This window comes from Bombina bombina, chromosome 3 (assembly GCF_027579735.1).
Source record: "Bombina bombina isolate aBomBom1 chromosome 3, aBomBom1.pri, whole genome shotgun sequence".
In the NCBI taxonomy this organism is placed as follows: domain Eukaryota; kingdom Metazoa; phylum Chordata; class Amphibia; order Anura; family Bombinatoridae; genus Bombina; species Bombina bombina.
This window is the reverse complement of record NC_069501.1, coordinates 307,784,805-307,805,023: the sequence shown is the minus strand read 5'-3', so window position 1 is coordinate 307,805,023 and position 20,219 is coordinate 307,784,805. Positions and strand designations below refer to the sequence as shown.

At 37.1% G+C, this 20,219-nt stretch overlaps 1 protein-coding gene across 2 annotated transcripts in view; it reads left to right on the top strand.

Moving 5' to 3' along the window:
- The first annotated feature begins 2,462 nt into the window (after window positions 1-2,462).
- Window positions 2,463-20,219, top strand: part of MAP7D2 (MAP7 domain containing 2) — a 492,885-nt gene continuing 475,128 nt past the window's right edge. For both annotated transcript variants that reach the window (XM_053706406.1, XM_053706403.1), the window contains exon 1: window positions 2,463-2,756. In XM_053706406.1, coding sequence (XP_053562381.1) covers window positions 2,696-2,756 — 61 coding nt within the window. In that variant the 5' untranslated portion in view covers window positions 2,463-2,695. The remainder of the gene's footprint in view (window positions 2,757-20,219) is intronic.

Sequence of the window (20,219 nt, the reverse complement as noted above, 5' to 3'; positions counted from 1 at the left end):
TTTATTCAACAAAGAATAACATAAGAACGAAGCAAATTTGATATTAGAAGTAAATTGGAAACTTTTTTAAAATTGTATTTTATGTTTGAATCATGAAAGAAAAAATGTGGGTTTCATATCCCTTTAAGTATTTCAAATTGCACTTGTTAAACACAGCCATTCTATTCCAGGTGAAGACTCGGCTAGTAAATAAAGCATATGTATTGATGGTTCCAATTTGTTCACCAGCTGTTTCCTCAGTCCTCATCTGGAATGGCACAGGAGCAGAGCGTTGACTACATTTTGTAGGGGTTAACACATAATAAAAGTGATGAACAAATGAGCAAATTTTATTTTGACACTAGAATGTCCCAGTAAATGAATCTATTATGGAGAAGAGGAAAACAAACTGGAGAGTTTACCCTATAGAAAGACAAATTGTGTGCAGAATCAATAGATCAATAAAGTTTTAGTGTCAGCCGTGCAGCAAATACTATTATGGAAATTAGATCATTCTTTTGAAAGAATGCTGACATGTCAAAACTACTTGATTTTATTTTGAAGCCTACACGGTTTAGAGTTAGATTTGTATAATTTCCTCTAAATGGGCTAAAAGTCACATTGAGCAGTTAATTTATGTCAATCCATTCTTGTATTAGAATTAGATATCATTAGACATCACATGAATCATAGAATTAAAATATGGTAGTCTACAATATTAGTGCATCTTCCAAAAGCAACGATATCAACCCTGAGTATTGGTTGCCAGAGAACGGATGACACTTTTCTCTAAATGTTACAGCCCTCTTTGGCCTACTTTCCATTGAGGTGGTAAAGATTTGAAACTGGGGGTATCATAAAAAATCCCCATAGACTTTACTGGAGATAAATGTTTTTGTCACCAGGTTCCACAATTTACCACAACAGTCGAGCTGAAATTAAAGGATTACTTTCTGTTATAATTTTTAAGCTAAACAACTAACATATTAAAGTTAATAAACATTAATTAAAACCTACTGACCTATATTTTATCCAAAACGAAGTTTCATAACGTTCTAAAAGTTATATCTTTTATTCGCCGATGATGTCACGTTATCCTGCCCACTATTTTCAGCACTGCGTGTTCAAAATACTTAAACCAATAACTTTGTGTTTAAAGCGCCATTTTGAAACCTAGGTATTGTAAACGGATTGGTACAGAGCAAAGGATACCCACGGAGTGGGTTTGGAAAACAATTAAATTTGCAGACAAGATTTCTGATATACGGTAGAGATGTGTTAATGAAATGCTATTGATAAAAAGCGTATTTGGAATAGTTAGTAACAGGCATAGAAAATATTTACTTACAGTGGCCCTTTAAGAAGCAGCTGTCATTAAGACTGCAGCTCCTTAACCTGTCTGCAAGCTTTTAGGTGGTGGATTGAAATCATCCCGATCCGATCAGGGTGATTGGCAGCCTCTGCTAGTGGCCGATTGGCCGCCAGTGAGCGGCACTGCACAAGCATTTTGCTGGAAATGCTTGTGCATTGCAATGATAAATGCCAACAACGCATGCCACTTGACATATAGTAAATCTACCCCTAGGGCTTTGTCAGCAGTTCATGTTGTTTAGCTATAAAGTTAATGCAATTGTTAACCCTTCTATGGCTGAATGAACTTGCACTGTCATTATTACTATAATTTATTAGTAAATTGTCACCATATTACAAAGCCTGGTACATGAGATTGGGTACATGACACAATCATAGAAAAAGAGAGCTTACAATTTACATCATATTGTTATGGATAATAATAAACGACTAACTATATAATCACAGGCAGATAGGGTGTGTGTTCTGTGTGCTATATTTTTATCTTTACTACTGTTGTATATGAGATCATTTATGGGGAAGTGTAGCTTATAAAAATGTAATGGCAGACTGGTTTTTCCTCTAGCAACGTTCATAAAAACACCTGTGCGCGCCTGCAGAACCCCTAATTAAAGTGACAACAATAACCTTATTTTTAACATTCACATAAAAGAGGGCTGAGAAGCCATGTGACATTTATGGTTGGTTTGCTTGAAGAAAGGAAAGGAAAAAAAAGGAATGCATGTCGGTGCACAACTGATGTTCATGCATTCATTGCTTACTGATTTATAAAGATAACTCCCAGAGACGCAATGATAGGTCAGCCTCCACAAACATGAAACAAATGTTGGTGATCACAACGAACGGGTGAAAAAGTCAAACAAAAAAAACGTCATATCTATTAAAACATCCCCCTTTGAAGCAACACAGAAAAATGCGTAATATCCAAACTGTAAAATGGGAACCATTATAGTGTGTGTTCCAATGAATCTGCATATCCAAAACAGCAGTCACAGGTAAACCAGATTAATCAGTTGCCAGCAAGCAATCTGCCTGTGGCCAGGAGAGCTTTGCCCAGCAGCAGCCCAGCCCAGCCCCCTGCTCTCCTCCTCCTTGAGCTGGGCTCCTCCACCCTCCCCTCTGTCAGCTGTGCTGCTGCGGCATGGCTTTCTGCTAGAAGCTGTCATACATGTTGTGTCTCTTGTGCTGTCATTTCAGCTCCCCCACTGCTAGATGTGAGGGATGGGAGAGTGAGGTGGTTGCATCGCTGTGCAGCCTAAGGAGGGATAGTGCACACAGCGGCAGGTGTGCTGCAAAGGGTTAATCAAGAAGGAGGTCAAATCCAAAACATATTGGAAACCTGAAGATGGCGGAAGGGCCAGTGAAATCACCTCAACAGAGCATTAAGGTGTCCACAGGGGCCACAGGTAAGGATCTGATATGCATTCCAGCACTATTAACCCTTTAGCTGCCAGAAAACGTTGAACAATTGCAAGCATAGGTAACCATGGGTTAAATCAGCTTTGGCACAATTTAAGTACCTGTACAGTTTGCATGGATTAGGCTCCTTCCTTATGGGCATTTGGCAAAATACTCTGTATTGAGTGTTATGTTCTTGATGAGCAGGTCTGGATGATAAAAAAAATCTTGCATTTTAGTGGAGCAGCTGCTAATTTGTGGTTAAACCTTTATGACTGTGTGGGCTGCAGGGTAGTAGGACGGGTTGGATTTCTTTCTCCTATCTCCACATTTGTGCAGGTTGGCAGAATGTTGTAATGAACAGCAATATGGTCAAAGTACATAAGGGGTGGAAATCTACAAGATGCATGACCTGTGCGCTTGTTAATCATCTTGCATTTGTATGTGTGCGTCTTTAATAGAATAGCTCCACTAAAATGTGCTTTAGCTACGAGAAAACCTCATTTTGATGGCTTATTAGAGAGACCAGGTTTTCTCTTCTTGTATCATAAAAAGGCTGATGTAGTTAGATGAATGACATATAATACAGTGCATTTGTGATTTGGGTAAGAGGAGTTTTTTTTTTCCTGCTGTATCTATGTCTAGCACATTTCCGGTCACTGCAGTGATACATTACCACCATTGGTCTAATTGGACATGTCCTTGAAAATGTAGAAATCTTTAACCATATGGAATATTTATTTTTGTGTTAATAATGTGCCCAGGTTTGCATTGGATTGGGTTACACTTCAGAACTATACATTTTTTTTTATTATAATCTGACCAACATTTTAACCACATACTGTGTTAAAAAAAAAAAAAAATTACACACATCAAAATAATTATTTGTTCCTGCTGGATTTTCCCCATTGCTGCAAGGTGATCTGCAATGTTCTACTGCAGTTTAGTAAATACTAGAACTGTTAAGGGGGGTTAACTTTATTAAACTGCAATCATTTAATGGCATGATTATGGGCTGGAAACTATTACATATAACAGAAAAACTTTTGAAATTAAATCAAAATAGTTTGGCGCTTTATTTAAAGGATCAGTAAAGTACCTTTAAAATGAAACATTAACCCCTTAATGACCGGACCATTTTTCAATTTTCTTACCCTTAATGACAATGGCTATTTTTACATTTCTGCAGTGTTTGTGTTTAGCTGTAATTTTCCTCTTACTCATTTACTGTACCCACACACATTATATACCGTTTTTCTCGCCATTAAATGGACTTTCTAAAGATACCATTATTTTCATCATATCTTATAATTTACTATAAAAAAATATATAAAATATGAGGAAAAAATTGAAAAAAACACACTTTTTCTAACTTTGACCCCCAAAATCTGTTACACATCTACAACCACCAAAAAAAAACATATGCTAAATAGTTTCTAAATTTTGTCCTGAGTTTAGAAATACCCAATGTTTACATGTTCTTTGCTTTTTTTGCAAGCTATAGGGCAATAAGTACAAGTAGCACTTTGCTATTTCCAAACCACTTTTTTTTCAAAATTAGCGCTAGTTACATTGGAACACTGATATCTGTCTGGAATCCCTGAATATCCATTGACATGTATATATTATTTTTAGAAGACATCCCAAAGTATTGATCTAGGCCCATTTTGGTATATTTCATGCCACCATTTCACTGCCAAATGCGATCAAATAAAATAAATTGTTTACTTTTTCACAAATTTTTTCACAAACTTTAGGTTTCTCGCTGAATTTATTTACAAACAACTTATGCAATTATGGCATACATGGTTGTAAAAACCTTTCTGGGATCCCCTTTGTTCAGAAATAGCAGACATATATGGCTTTGGCGTTGCTTTTTGGTAATTAGAAAGCCGCTAAATGCCGCTGCACACCACGTGTGTATTATGCCCAGCAGTGAAGGGGTTAATTAGGTAGCTTGTAGGGAGCTTTTAGGTTTAATTGTAGTGTAGTGTAGTGTAGTAGACAACCCAAATTATTGATCTAGGCCCATTTTGGTATATTTCATGCCACCATTTCACCGCCAAATACGATCAAATAAAAAAAAGACTGTTAAATTTATCACAATTTTAGGTTTCTCACTGAAATTATTTACAAACAGCTTGTGCTATTATGGCACAAATGGTTGTAAATACTTCTCTAGGATCCCCTTTGTTCAGAAATAGCAGACATATATGGCTTTGGCGTTGCTTTTTGGTAATAATAAGGCCGTTAAATGCTGCTGCGCAGCACACTTGTAATATGCCCAGCAGTTAGGGGTTAATTAGGTAGCTTGTAGGGTTAATTTTTAGCTCTATTGTAGAGATCAGCCTCCCACCTGACACATCCCACCCCCTGATCCCCCCTGACCCCCCTCAAACAGCTCTCTTCCCTCCCCCACCTCACAATTGTCACCGCCATCTTAAGTACTGGCAGAAAGTCTGCCAGTACTGAAATAAAAAGCTTTTTTTTTTTTTTTTATACTGTCTGCAGTGATGGATCCCCCCTTACCCCACAACCTCCCTGAACCCCCCATACATTTCTCTAACACTCCCCTGGACCCCCTCTACATATATGCCTCCATCTTGGGTACTGGCAGCTGTCTGCCAGTACCCAATTTGCCCCCCAAATTTGTTTGTTTTTTAACTTTTTTATGTAAAGCATTTGTTTTCTGTAGTGTAGCTGGCCCCCCTCAACAATCTACATCCCTCCCAGATCCCTTACTAAAATACAGAGATCAGCATTCATCTGTATTGTTTTTTTTTTTTTTTTATGCACATTTTGCGTGCACGCGCGCACACGCGCACACACCGCCCCCCCCGGCCGCACCAGCCCACAATCGCCGACAAGATCGGTAAGAGAGGCAATATATTACAACGGCAATCAGTGCCGATGGAAGCTGCTCCCACCCACCAACGTGAACAAATGTTTAGCCATCAATGGCCGATGCAGAGAGGGCCACAGAGTGGCCCTTTCTGCATCGGTGGGTAATATAGGGGATTGCAGTGATGTCTCAATATTGAGACATCACTACAATCCCTTGTAAGCAGCTGGAAGCGATCATGATCGCTCCCAGCACTTCAAAAGGTACGTCCTCTGTCATTAAGGGGTTAAAGGGACACTGAACCCAATTTTTTTTCTTTTGTGATTCAGATAGAGCATGCAATTTTAAGCAACTTTCTAATTGACTCCTATTATCAAATTGTCTTCATTCTCTTGGTAACTTTATTTGAAATGCAAGAATGTAAGTTTAGATGCCGGCCCATTTATGGTGAACAAACTGGGTTGTTCTTGCTGATTGGTGGATAAATTCACCCACCAATAAAAAGGTGCTTTCCATGGGACTGAACCAAAAAAATAGCTTAGATGCCTTCCTTTTCAAATAAAGAAAGCAAGAGAACAAAGAAAAATTGATAATAGGTGTAAATTTGAAAGTTGCTTAAAATTGCATGCTCTATCTGAATCACGAAAGAAAATATTTGGGATCAGTGTCTTCATGATTGAGATGGGGCATACAATTTTAAACAACCTCCCAATTTGCTTCTATTTTCTTATTTGCTTCCTTCTCTTCATAGCCTTTGTGTTAGGAGCAGTACAAGGAGCTAGCTGCTGATTGGTGGCTTCACATATAGGCCTCTAGTTATTGGCTCATCAGATGTGTTCAGCTAGCTCCCAAGAATACATTGATGCTCTTCCAACAAAGGATACCAAGAAAATAAAGCAAATTTGATAAAATAAGTAAATTGGAAAGTTGATTATTAGACAGTGACATGGTCTAATTCATTATGTTTTTTTTTGTTTTTTTTTACATTTCTTTATTGAAAAACCATATAAAATATACAGCAAAGCAGAAAAGTAAGCAAAGAGTGTCAAATACAATATTATTGCAACCACTCGTTACTTCTCTATCACATACTTATAATTACCAAATAATTACCAAATCCTGCCCCTACTTCACTCTCATTTCCTCTAATTAAACCAGTCAACACATTAGATTTGTATAATCAACAAATGCAAGATAACAAGACAATGCAATAGCACTTAGCCTGAACTTCAAATGAGTAGTAGATTTTTTTTATAACAAATTTCAAAGTTATGTATATTTCCACTCCCCCTGTACCATGTGACAGCAATCAGCCAATCACAAATGCATATACGTATAGTCTGTGAATTCTTGCACATGCTCAGTAGGATCTGGTGACTCAAAAAGTGTAAATATTAAAGACTGTGCACATTTTTTTTAATGGAAGTAAATTGGAAAGTTGTTTAAAATTACATACTGTATCTGAATCATGAAAATTTAATTTAACCTGAGTGTCCCTTTAATTATTATTCTAGATGCATACAAATTCCTTTTAAATGACTTGTCTACTCCCAACCCCTCTCTCCCCCCCCCCCAGCCTCCAGAAAAAAAGGGGAAAGGGGGGTGAAAAACTACACCACCCCTTCCCCACTCCCATCAGAGATAATGGAATTATCTGTGATATATTTAGCAAAACATCTTCCCCCATATGCTTAATAAATTTCAGCTATATGTTCTTATAAATCAAGATATTTCCTTTGCTATAAAGTTTGGTATCATAAGCCTCCAGGTATACTTATTTGACTAACATTTTTTTTAATGCTCCCATAGAAGGAATCTTATTGTTGATCCAATTTACATAGATTAAAGATCTCGTTAAAATTATAACCCATTGAATAAATCTAGTGTTTACCCCCCAATTTACCTCCTTATTTAAGAAGATTGAGTTTTCTCACGTTAATTGAATCTTCTTCCTTATTACCACAGATAAAAAGAACTCAATTTTACCCCACAAATGTCTAATCCTGGGACATTCAAACACCAAATGAATTATAGATGGATCTGCCGCCCCACATTTTACGCACTTATTATCTATTAAATTATTCCATTTTTGTGCCCTCCTTGGTGTAACATAATCAAAATGTATTAATCTAAAATGGGAGTCCCTAAGTTTAGCTGACTTCGTAATATTCTTGATAACTCCAAAACTCTTAGAAATAATCTCACTTGTACTGAGGTTATATTTAACCCACTTATTAGTATACACTACAATAACTCTCTCCATCTCTGGAGTTTGCAATATGCCATATAAAAGGGACAATAGACCCTTTTTGACTCTTGGACAATCTAAAATCGCATGCTTATGAACAATTCTTGGCTCTTTGCCTATCATTTGCAACAGGTAATGTTTTGCCAGAAAGAAGTAAAACTTGTCCGCTGTTAACACTCCATATTTTAACTGGAACTCCCTAAAATTATATGGGCGTAGTGATAGGGCGTTAATTAATTCATTATTATGTTATTTTTTGCATTACTGACACTAGTGATTGGTAGCTATGTGTGGCTGCTGCGCCTGATTGGTTTATTGGCTTTGTTCTGTTCAGGAGCTTTAATGCTTGCTGCTTCCAAGCAGGATATTGCCTTTGTATTTAACCGGAATCAAACACTAGTAGATTGGCTATTGAAAAACAATTGACGCAAACACGGTGTTAAAGCATTACAAAAAAACATTTATACTCCCACAGTATGTTCATTTATTACATGATATTTGAAAAATTTTGCAATCACAAAGTGCTTACTGTTTCTATAGACCCTAGGTTGCCACCTCAGCCATGTTTTCCTGGACACTTATGAGTTACACATGCTGCAGGGTTTGCAGGGAGGAACATGTATTGTGTTTCTGGACAGCACTATTATATTCCTCCCTGCAGCATGTGTAACTTATAAGTGTTCTGTATTTAAGGGATGGGTGGCTGAGTGAGTGCCCATAAAGAATCTGAAGTATGTCTTGCAGAATTCAGAACATGCAACATGCTGGACAGTGGTTGCTTAATCAGTGCAGGAGCATTGGATGAATGAAATATAATAATTATTCTCGGGTGGCTTTTCTAATGGTGCATCACTATACTGCAAGACAATGTACATTTTGCTAACAAAATGAAGGCATTTTAAATGGTTTTGAAAGGCACTTGCTTAGAGCCTAAGGTGCTGGTAATGACTCAATTTGCATCATTGCAAACATGATACAAGCCCCGCTGGCTCTCTGAGCAAGTGCTGTGTTTAAAATAATGGTGCATAGAGAATATCTTGCTATGCTTCACATGCAGAGAAAAATACTAACACTTAAACAGTGATAACTTTACTAGAAGCTTTTTCGCCAATACATGTATATTGCAAATATGTTTCTATTCAACAATGTTATTAAAGTGACAGTAAACTCTTCCCTTTATAAAAATAGTTCTGGAAAGTTAGTGATATTTTAGATGGAGATTCATTCATCAGTTGTAATTAAGTTGCGCTCTAACTTACTTTTCTGTGAGCTAAAGGTTTGAATTGATCTCCAATCAGTGCTGTAGCTACAACAAAAGACACCCAAAGGGGAGTGTGCTGATTGAACCATTGTCCAAACAGTTAGCTCACAGAAAACTTGACTGAAGTGAGTGGCGGAGCACAGGGAATTTGAATTTCATATCTATATTAAAAAAACAAGTTATAGCGCAACTTTATTACAACTGATGAATTAAACTTCATCTAAAATATCACTAACATTCCGTATCTGTTTTTAAAAAGGGGAAATTTTACCATCACTTTAATCTATGTGCATTTTTGACTGGAATGTTGCTTTAAAATATTTTGTTATAGAAATATTTTGCAATGTAGCAGTTAATTGCTGGTATATACTATGCATACATAGAAAATGTACTTTAACTGTTGCACATAGGGCATACAACCACATACCTTCACATGATTGCTAAATGTCAGTATTAAACAAGTCACTAGTGTTTTAATGGAGCTATTTTTTTATACACCTCTGATTTAAAATGCATAACCACACAACAAGTTGCTCTGTATAAAATGTAACTGGAATTCAACCTGGCCCCAATTAAGACTATTTGCAAGGTGAATACTCCCATTCATAGCATGTGTGCTGTTCTTGATAGTTTTGAATAGGCAATGGATATTCTTAAAATGGGAATAAACTTTGCTGTCTCATTTTGATGCACATTTACAGAAAATAAACCCTCTGTATAGAACGCCTATTTGTATTTGGCATGGACAAATATAGTCTGTATACAATGATCAGTGACTGATAGGGAAACTCCCACAGTTTGTTTTTGTTGTATGAGTAAAATTCTCAACAATTATTAAAAAACAAAACACATTTTTTTTATTCAGTATGTTTTAAAAAAGTACCCTTTTATGCAATAAGGGTAAAAAATCTCTTTGATCTTCTTCTTTTAACCAGTTTGCCCACGGAATAATGACCAAAATGTCGTTTATAGCATAGGATTTGATATGCTAGACATCTACTGAATGCTTACAAGATGTGATTTACTGAAAATTTAGATTAAAAAAAATAATAATTGTAAAATGAATAGAAAGATGCATGTGTAATGAAATAAATAAGAAGTTGACTTTAGTGAAAACAAACTAGTTGAATGAGAAACAAAGTTTAGCCATATCAGCAGCACTGGAGACATGTAGTGCATAATACAAGTATCATGCACAAGGCCTCTGACCACCACAAGGAAACAAAAGAGGTTCATTCCTGGACTATACTTCAATTGCCAACAGTTCTGTTTTTCACGGCCAGTCACTTTTTTTTGCCTTACTGTCTCTGCTGTCCCATGTATTTAGTTTAATAATATTTGTGCAGTACTCCCACCACAGATGTCACTGTGGCTCTCAATTACTCATAGCTAACTGTATGTAAGTTGTTGTTTTTTTTCTGAAAATTTATCTGTGATCTTCTGTTATGTTGACCATGGGGGGTAGGAGATAATTGGTGATAAAACCAGGCATCTCAATAGTTTTGCACAAATTGAAACATGTGTAATTTCCCCCATTTGTTCATTGAGGCTTTGCTTAGTGGGGACTTAAAGGGACTGTCTATTGAATATTTTTATTGTTTAAAAAGAAACATAATCCCTTTATTACCCATTCCCCAGTTTTGCATAACCAACACTGTTATATTAATACACTTTTAACACTGAGATTACCTTATATCTAAGCTTCTACAGACTGCCCCCTTATTTCTTATTTATTTAAATAATTTATTTTAAGGTCAGCGATGAAAAACAAAGTACACGGTTACAGAGGATATACAAAATAAAAAGAAACGGTTATATATATCTTAACAAACATAGTAAGCATCCGTATATTTATAGATTCTTAGTGCATTGCTGACACATTTTTTCGTATATAAATCCTAAAATAAAGAAGAGAAAAAGAAAAAAGAAGAAAGAAAAGGGGGGAAAGGAAAGGAAAAAAAAAAAAAGAAAAGAAAGAAAAAAAAAAATGCTCTCTACTCCATCGTCCCCCTCCACCCTCTAAGATATATTATTAGTACCATGATACTGGAAATATGTTACGTAAGATTAGACCTTCAAAGTATACGGATTTCTGAAATGATTTGGTGAGTATATATTGTGTGGGAAGCGGATAAGTCTTTATTATTTTCAACCATTTGTTAAAGAAACGTTGTATTTGCTTATCACATGTACTACACACATTATATTGCTCAAACATAATCTGTGCTTTGACCGCTTGTGAGAATAAGCTAAAAGGGAGAGGTTTATTGCTTTTCCAATTTTTCAGAATCAAATTCCTTACTATTAAAATAATAGTATTAACTAGATTATGGGATACTGAATCCGATGCCAGAAAAAATATAGTTTTTGGATCAAAGAAAAAGTGCTCCTTTGTACTCTTATTTAACCAGTGGTTTACTTTACGCCATAGCTGGTTTATTTTTGGACAATACCAGAAACAATGAAGTAGATTCGCTGTAGGAAATTGACATTTATAGCAATGGCCTTGCAGTTCTGATGACCAACGAGCAAGTCTTTTAGGTGAAATATATGCGTTATTAAGAAGTTTTAGATGAGATTCCTTCCAGGAGAAGGGAAGGAGCGCATCGCTCACCCATTTGATGCTTTTACTGATTGTTTCACCACCCATTTCGTCAAAATGTTTAGTCCAGTATGATAGACACTGTTCCATAATTAACTGGCCTTGTTTTGCGAGCAAGATTTTGTATAATAGCGAGATTGAATGATTCCCCTGACTGTATAGATTAATATAGTCACCGACTCTATCATATTTCCCCGACCAGGGCCCCATCTGCATCTTTTCCTGTATAAAATGACGAATCTGGAGATATGCATAAAAAGATTTGTTCGAGAGATTATACTGTATAGCAATATTCTCGAAGGTGCGCACCCCAAGTCCATCATCTAGTAATTGTGCTATCGAAGTTAGGCCCTTGCTGGCCCAGCTATTATATATTGCATATTGGAGCCCCGGCTGAAACTCCGGGTTACCTCTAATAGGAAGAAAAGTGGATACGTGGAAGTTAATCTTTAATCGAGAACAGAGTTACTGCCATGCTTTAACAATATTGTAGATACTAACCAATGTTTTGATTTTTCCGGGAAGTCGCATATGGGGGCAATGTAAAGCCGCTATGAGGGAAAAAGGATTTATAAGCTTCTCCTCCGCTTTACTATTTGTTAAGTAATCGGAGGAAAGTAGCCAATCTACTCCAAATCGTGCAAGAATAGCTATATTGTATGTCTTAATGTCCGGAAATGCAAGACCTCCAAACTCCTTAGATTGAGAGAGCTTTCTTATAGAAAGCATATGTCTACTTTTATTCCAAATAAGATCCGCACATACTCGGTTAAAGAACTTAATATCTTTGTTCTGAATAAATAGCGGCAAATTATTCATAATATATAGTAACTGAGGAAAAAGAATAGATTTAATAAGCATTATCTTAGCGGTTAATGAAAGTGGAAAAAGACTCCAACAATGTAATCTGTGTGTAATATTAGAAAAGAATGCTGTATAATTAAGTTTGTACCATAGCTTAGGGTCTTTATGCAATTGGATCCCTAGGTATCTAAAGCTGTCCACTTCTCTGAAATTATGTTGCCTAAAACTCTCCTTTATGTTTGTGAATCCATAGTATCTCTGATTTGAGAGCATTCACTTTATAGCCTGAAATTAAACTGAACTGTTCTAGTATTTCAAGTGCTTTTGGCATATTTCTTTTAGTGTTTTTAAAGTACAGTAATAGGTCATCGGCATATAGTGAGAGAACACAGACTTGCGATCCTAAGTTTATTCCCGAAATTTCTTGTCGGAGATATATTGCCATAGGTTCTATGGCAATATTGAAGAGAAGGGGAGAGAGTGGACAACCTTGTCGTGTCCTTTTTTCTAATTTAAGAAACGGAGTTTGGCAACCATTGACCAAGATAGTAGAAATAGGGAAATTATATATGGATTTGACAAAATGAGTTATATTCCCAGAGAAGCCAAAGTTGGACAAAGAGTTGTAGAGGTGTTGCCAGATAATAGAATCAAAAGCCTTCTCAGCGTCAATCAGCACCATAGCAAAGTCCTGTTTACATGTTACTTTATCTCTATGCAATTTATTCCATAAATGTTCAAGGATCATATATGTTCTACGAATATTTTTTGTAGGGGATCTACCCATCATAAAACCCGACTGATCTGGATTGATAATTTCCTGTAATAAGTTTTTAAGTCTGTTAGCAATAATAGTTGTAAGTAATTTATAATCTACGTTTAATAGAGAAATCCGTCTGTATGATCCAGGGTCTGATGGGTCTTTGTTCTTTTTAAGTATAAGAGTGATAATTGACGCTGAGAAGAATCTAGACATGACTTTTTTTTAACATAGTACTCATTAAACAGCATGGTAAGAATAGAAGCAATCTCATCTTTAAGCAGTCTATAAAACTCGGCAGGTAGTTGGTCTGGGCCTGGGGCCTTGCCAAGTTTAGCTTCTTCTATAGCTTTTGTAACTTCCATTGTTGTTGTTATGGGAAGATTCAGAGGAAACTACTGGACATGTGATATTGTTCCAAAACATCACGTTGTCCTCTGGGTCAATTGTTTTAGCTGCGTAAATCTTTTGGTAATAATTAAAAAACACGCTTTTAATATCCGCCAACGCTGTATAATTCTTAATACCCACTACGATCTGCTCAATCATATTATTCTTTTTCCTGACCTTATCAAGTCTGGCAAGATATTTAGCCGATTTACCATAGTGTCCAGTATAAAGGGCGTTCATTCTCATTACTTCATTAGTCAATTTGGATTTTAAAAAAAGGTGCCTGTCTTGCCTGGCTAGGTTATATTTATCCCATAATTTTTTTAGCGGAGTATTTACATAATTTCTATAGGTGTTTGTGACTGTATTTGCTAACTGCAGTTCGCGTGCTCTATATTTCTTTTTGGCTATAATCATATAGGCTTTAATCTGCCCTCTAAAAAATGCCTTTGCGGCTTCCCAGAAAATTTCTGGTTTATCTAAATAAAGATAATTATCAGTGCTATATTTTTGCCATTTGTGGCGTAGCCAGTGTTGGAATGGAATGTTATTTATTAGATATTTTGGAAAATAAAAATTGTTTGTTACTTCTACCGAGGGGGGTCGAAGTTCAATTTCAAGGGAGATTATAGCGTGATCAGTAACCGCGATATCATTTATCTGAGCCTTAATTCTAGCTTTAAGAAGAGGACTAGAAATTAAAAAAAAAATCAATCCGAGAGAAGGATCTGTGAGATTTAGATTTGCACGTATATGATTTAGTGTTGGGGTGTTGGATACGCCAGATGTCATGGAGTTTAAGATTTTTACAAATCTGACGAAATAGGCGAGGTTTTTGGGGAGGAGAGGTATACTGCTTGGGTGAAAATCTATCAAGAGAAGGCATAGGAGTTAAATTAAAATCACCTGCCACTATAATATTCTGATCTAAGTTAGGCGATAGTTTAATGGTAATATCATCCCAGAAAGCCTGGTCTACATTATTAGGCCCATAAATATTACCCAATACATAGCAGACCCCAGCAATCTCAATATGTAAGATTAACCACCTGTCTTGTGGATCAATTTGAATGTTCTGAATGTTATATTGTAAATTTTTGTTGATGAGAAAAGCAACCCCTTTCCTCCTCCTGGAACAATCTGAGGCAATAACCTTTCCTATCCATTTACACTTAAACTTCTCCATCTCTGCTTTCTTTAAGTGCGTCTCCTGCAACCAAACAACATCTGGTTTATATCTAGCGAGTTGTTTGATAATTATTTTTCTTTTGCTAGGAGATGTTACTCCACCAACGTTCCAAGAAAGACATTTGAATTTGTCTATCATTGTACTAAAATATCAAAAATATGGATAAAAAGACAAAGAGTATGCCATGTCCGGATAGGGGCGAGGAGGGGGAAGGGAGAGAGGAGGAGAAAAAAAAAAAAAAAAAAAAAGAGAAAAGAAGTAAAAAGAAGAACACAAAACAGCCCACAGGCCCTTTGGACTGTGGACGGATTGATAATATAAGCTTCTCACGACACGTCGACAATTTTAGCCTCAGCAGGCTAACAAACAGTTTAAAAATAAAAAAACACATAATACTCGTGTATGCTTCTAATTTAAGATATCGGTGTCTGGGATTCTACCAGATTACTTTCTTATTTTTGCAAAATTCCCTGGCTTCTAACGTGTTATTGAGGATACATTTACCATCTTGTTCCTCTATTACAACTTTAGCTGGATAAACAAGTCTGGCCTTGAAGCCAGCATTAATCAGTTTGGTACAATATGGGGCTAAATCTTTCCTTTTAGAGGCAGTCTCACTGGAATAGTCTTGGAATATTAAAACTTTACTTTGGCCTATGTATAGATTATCCATCTTTCTATAGAGTTTTAAAATATTCATCTTGTCCTGGTAATTAAGATATTTAACCATCACTGGTCTATTATAATTCTTGTCTCTTATAGTATCCCTGGTTGGCCCCAGCCTATGTGCCCTTTCTACTGGTATTGGTGAATCTTTTTGTGAAATACCAACAGCCAGGGGGAGAGTTGTGTTTGAGAAGTAGATTAAATATAAATAATCCCCATTATCGGGAAGGCCAATTATTTTAAGATTATTTAGTCTCAAGCGATCTTCTAACTCGTGTATTTTTGCTTGCAGCACTTTCAAAGTTTTAGGCCTAGATTTGGAGTTTGGCGTTAGCCGTGAAAACCAGCGTTAGAGGCTCCTAACGCTGGTTTTGGCCGCCCGCTGGTATTTGGAGTCAGTGATTAAAGGGTCTAACGCTCACTTTTCAGCCGCGACTTTTCCATACCGCAGATCCCCTTACGTCAATTGCGTATCCTATCTTTTCAATGGGATCTTTCTAACGCTGGTATTTAGAGTCGTTTCTGAAGTGAGCGTTAGACATCTAACGACAAAACTCCAGCCGCAGGAAAATAGCAGTAGTTAAGAGCTTTCTGGGCTAACGCCGGTTCATAAAGCTCTTAACTACTGTACCCTAAAGTACACTAACACCCATAAACTACCTATGTACCCCTAAACCGAGCTCCCCCCACATCGCAGCCACTCGATTAAAATTTTTTAACCCCTAATCTGCCGACCGCCACCTACGTTATACTTATGTACCCCTAATCTGCTGCCCCTAACCCCGCCGACCCCTGTATTACATTTATTAACCCCTAACCTGCCCCCCACAACGTCGCCGCCAGCTACTTAAAATAATTAACCCCTAATCTTCCGACCGCAAAGCGCCGCCACCTACGTTATCCCTATGTACCCCTAATCTGCTGCCCCTAACACCGCCGACCCCTATATTATATTTATTAACCCCTAATCTGCCCCCCTCAACGTCGCCGACACCTGCCTACACTTATTAACCCCTAATCTGCCGAGCGGACCTGAGCGCTACTATAATAAAGTTATTAACCCCTAATCCGCCTCACTAACCCTATAATAAATAGTATTAACCCCTAATCTGCCCTCCCTAACATCGCCGACACCTAACTTCAATTATTAACCCCTAATCTGCCGACCGGAGCTCATCGCTACTATAATAAATGGATTAACCCCTAAAGCTAAGTCTAACCCTAACACTAACACCCCCCTAACTTAAATATAATTTACATCTAACGAAATTAATTAACTCTTATTAAATAAATTATTCCTATTTAAAGCTAAATACTTACCTGTAAAATAAATCCTAATATAGCTACAATATAAATTATAATTATATTATAGCTATTTTAGGATTAATATTTATTTTACAGGTAACTTTGTAATTATTTTAACCAGGTACAATATCTATTAAATAGTTAATAACTATTTAATAGTTACCTAGTTAAAATAATAACAAATTTACCTGTAAAATAAATCCTAACCTAAGATATAATTAAACCTAACACTACCCTATCAATAAATTAATTAAATAAACTACCTACAATTAACCTAACACTACACTATCAATAAATTAATTAAATACAATTGCTACAAATAACTACAATTACATAAACTAGCTAAAGTACAAAAAATAAAAAAGAACTAAGTTACAAAAAATAAAAAAATATTTACAAACATAAGAAAAATATTACAACAATTTTAAACTAATTACACCTACTCTAAGCCCCCTAATAAAATAACAAAGCCCCCCAAAATAAAAAATTCCCTACCCTATTCTAAATTAAAAAAGGTAAAAGCTCTTTTACCTTACCAGCCCTGAACAGGGCCCTTTGCGGGGCATGCCCCAAGAATTTCAGCTCTTTTGCCTGTAAAAAAAAAACATACAATACCCCCCCCCCCCAACATTACAACCCACCACCCACATACCCCTAATCTAACCCAAACCCCCCTTAAATAAACCTAACACTAAGCCCCTGAAGATCTTCCTACCTTGTCTTCACCATCCAGGTTCACCGATCCGTCCTGAAGAGCTCCTCCGATGTCCTGATCCAAGCCCAAGCGGGGGGCTGAAGAGGTCCATGATCCGGTCAAAGTCTTCATCCAAGCGGGGCAGAAGAGGATCTTCCATCCGATTGAAGTCTTCATCCAGGCGGCATCTTCTATGGTCTTCTATCCGGAGCGAAGCGGCAGGATCCTGAAGACCTCCAGCGCGGAACATCCATCCGGCCCGACGACTGAACGACGAATGACTGTTCCTTTAAGGGACGTCATCCAAGATGGCGTCCCTCGAATTCCGATTGGCTGATAGGATTCTATCAGCCAATCGGAATTAAGGTAGGAATTTTCTGATTGGCTGATGGAATCAGCCAATCAGATTCAAGTTCAATCCGATTGGCTGATCCAATCAGCCTATCAGATTGAGCTCGCATTCTATTGGCTGATCGGAACAGCCAATAGAATGCGAGCTTAATCTGATTGGCTGATTGGATCAGCCAATCGGATTGAACTTGATTCTGATTGGCTGATTCCATCAGCCAATCAGAAAATTCCTACCTTAATTCCGATTGGCTGATAGAATCCTATCAGCCAATCGGAATTCGAGGGACGCCATCTTGGATGACGTCCCTTAAAGGAACAGTCATTCGTCGTTCAGTCGTCGGGCCGGATGGATGTTCCGCGCTGGAGGTCTTCAGGATCCTGCCGCTTCGCTCCGGATAGAAGACCATAGAAGATGCCGCCTGGATGAAGACTTCAATCGGATGGAAGATCCTCTTCTGCCCCGCTTGGATGAAGACTTTGACCGGATCATGGACCTCTTCAGCCCCCCGCTTGGGCTTGGATCAGGACATCGGAGGAGCTCTTCAGGACGGATCGGTGAACCTGGATGGTGAAGACAAGGTAGGAAGATTTTCAGGGGCTTAGTGTTAGGTTTATTTAAGGGGGGTTTGGGTTAGATTAGGGGTATGTGGGTGGTGGGTTGTAATGTTGGGGGGGGGTATTGTATGTTTTTTTTTTACAGGCAAAAGAGCTGAAATTCTTGGGGCATGCCCCGCAAAGGGCCCTGTTCAGGGCTGGTAAGGTAAAAGAGCTTTTACCTTTTTTAATTTAGAATAGGGTAGGGAATTTTTTATTTTGGGGGGCTTTGTTATTTTATTAGGGGGCTTAGAGTAGGTGTAATTAGTTTAAAATTGTTGTAATATTTTTCTTATGTTTGTAAATATTTTTTTATTTTTTGTAACTTAGTTCTTTTTTATTTTTTGTACTTTAGCTAGTTTATGTAATTGTATTTATTTGTAGCAATTGTGTTTAATTAATTTATTGATAGTGTAGTGTTAGGTTAATTGTAGGTAGTTTATTTAATTAATTTATTGATAGGGTAGTGTTAGGTTTAATTATATCTTAGGTTAGGATTTATTTTACAGGTAAATTTGTTATTATTTTAACTAGGTAACTATTAAATAGTTATTAACTATTTAATAGCTATTGTACCTGGTTAAAATAATTACAAAGTTACCTGTAAAATAAATATTAATCCTAAAATAGCTATAATATAATTATAATTTATATTGTAGCTATATTAGGGTTTATTTTACAGGTAAGTATTTAGCTTTAAATAGGAATAATTTATTTAATAAGAGTTAATTTATTTCGTTAGATGTAAATTATATTTAACTTAGGGGGGTGTTAGTGTTAGGGTTAGACTTAGCTTTAGGGGTTAATCCATTTATTATAGTAGCGGTGAGCTCCGGTCGTCAGATTAGGGGTTAATAATTGAAGTTAAGTGTCGGCGATGTTAGGGAGGGCAGATTAGGGGTTAATACTATTTATGATAGGGTTAGTGAGGCGGATTAGGGGTAATAACTTTATTATAGTAGCGCTCAGGTCCGCTCGGCAGATTAGGGGTTAATAAGTGTAGGCAGGTGTCGGCGACGTTGTGGGGGGCAGATTAGGGGTTAATAAATATAATATAGGGGTCGGCGATGTTAGGGCAGCAGATTAGGGGTACATAGGGATAACGTAGGTTGCGGTGGTTTACGGAGCGGCAGATTAGGGGTTAAAAATAATATGCAGGGGTCAGCGATAGCGGGGGCGGCAGATTAGGGGTTAATAAGTGTAAGGCTAGGGGTGTTTAGACTCGGGGTACATGTTAGAGTGTTAGGTGCAGACGTAGGAAGTGTTTCCCCATAGGAAACAATGGGGCTGCGTTAGGAGCTGAACGCTGCTTTTTTGCAGGTGTTAGGTTTTTTTTCAGCTCAAACAGCCCCATTGTTTCTTATGGGGATATCGTGCACGAGCACGTTTTTGAGGCTGGCCGCGTCCGTAAGCAACTCTGGTATCGAGAGTTGCATTTGCGGTAAAAATGCTCTACGCTCCTTTTTTGGAGCCTAACGCAGCATTTGTTTGAACTCTCGATACCAGAGTTAAATTTATGGTGCGGCCAGAAAAAAGCCCGCGGAGCGTTAACAGCCCTTCTACCGCCAAACTCCAAATCTAGGCCTTAGTGTTCTCATCTATATTTTGTTCTTGCTTATATATTGTGTCCTCATTTGCCGATACCCTGTTTTCAACTTCTGTAAGTCGATTGGAAAATTGTTTAAATTCTGACATTATGTTAGTCATTTGAGTTTTTAACAACTCAAATTGTGGCAAAAACAGATCCGACATCTGAGTAACTAAT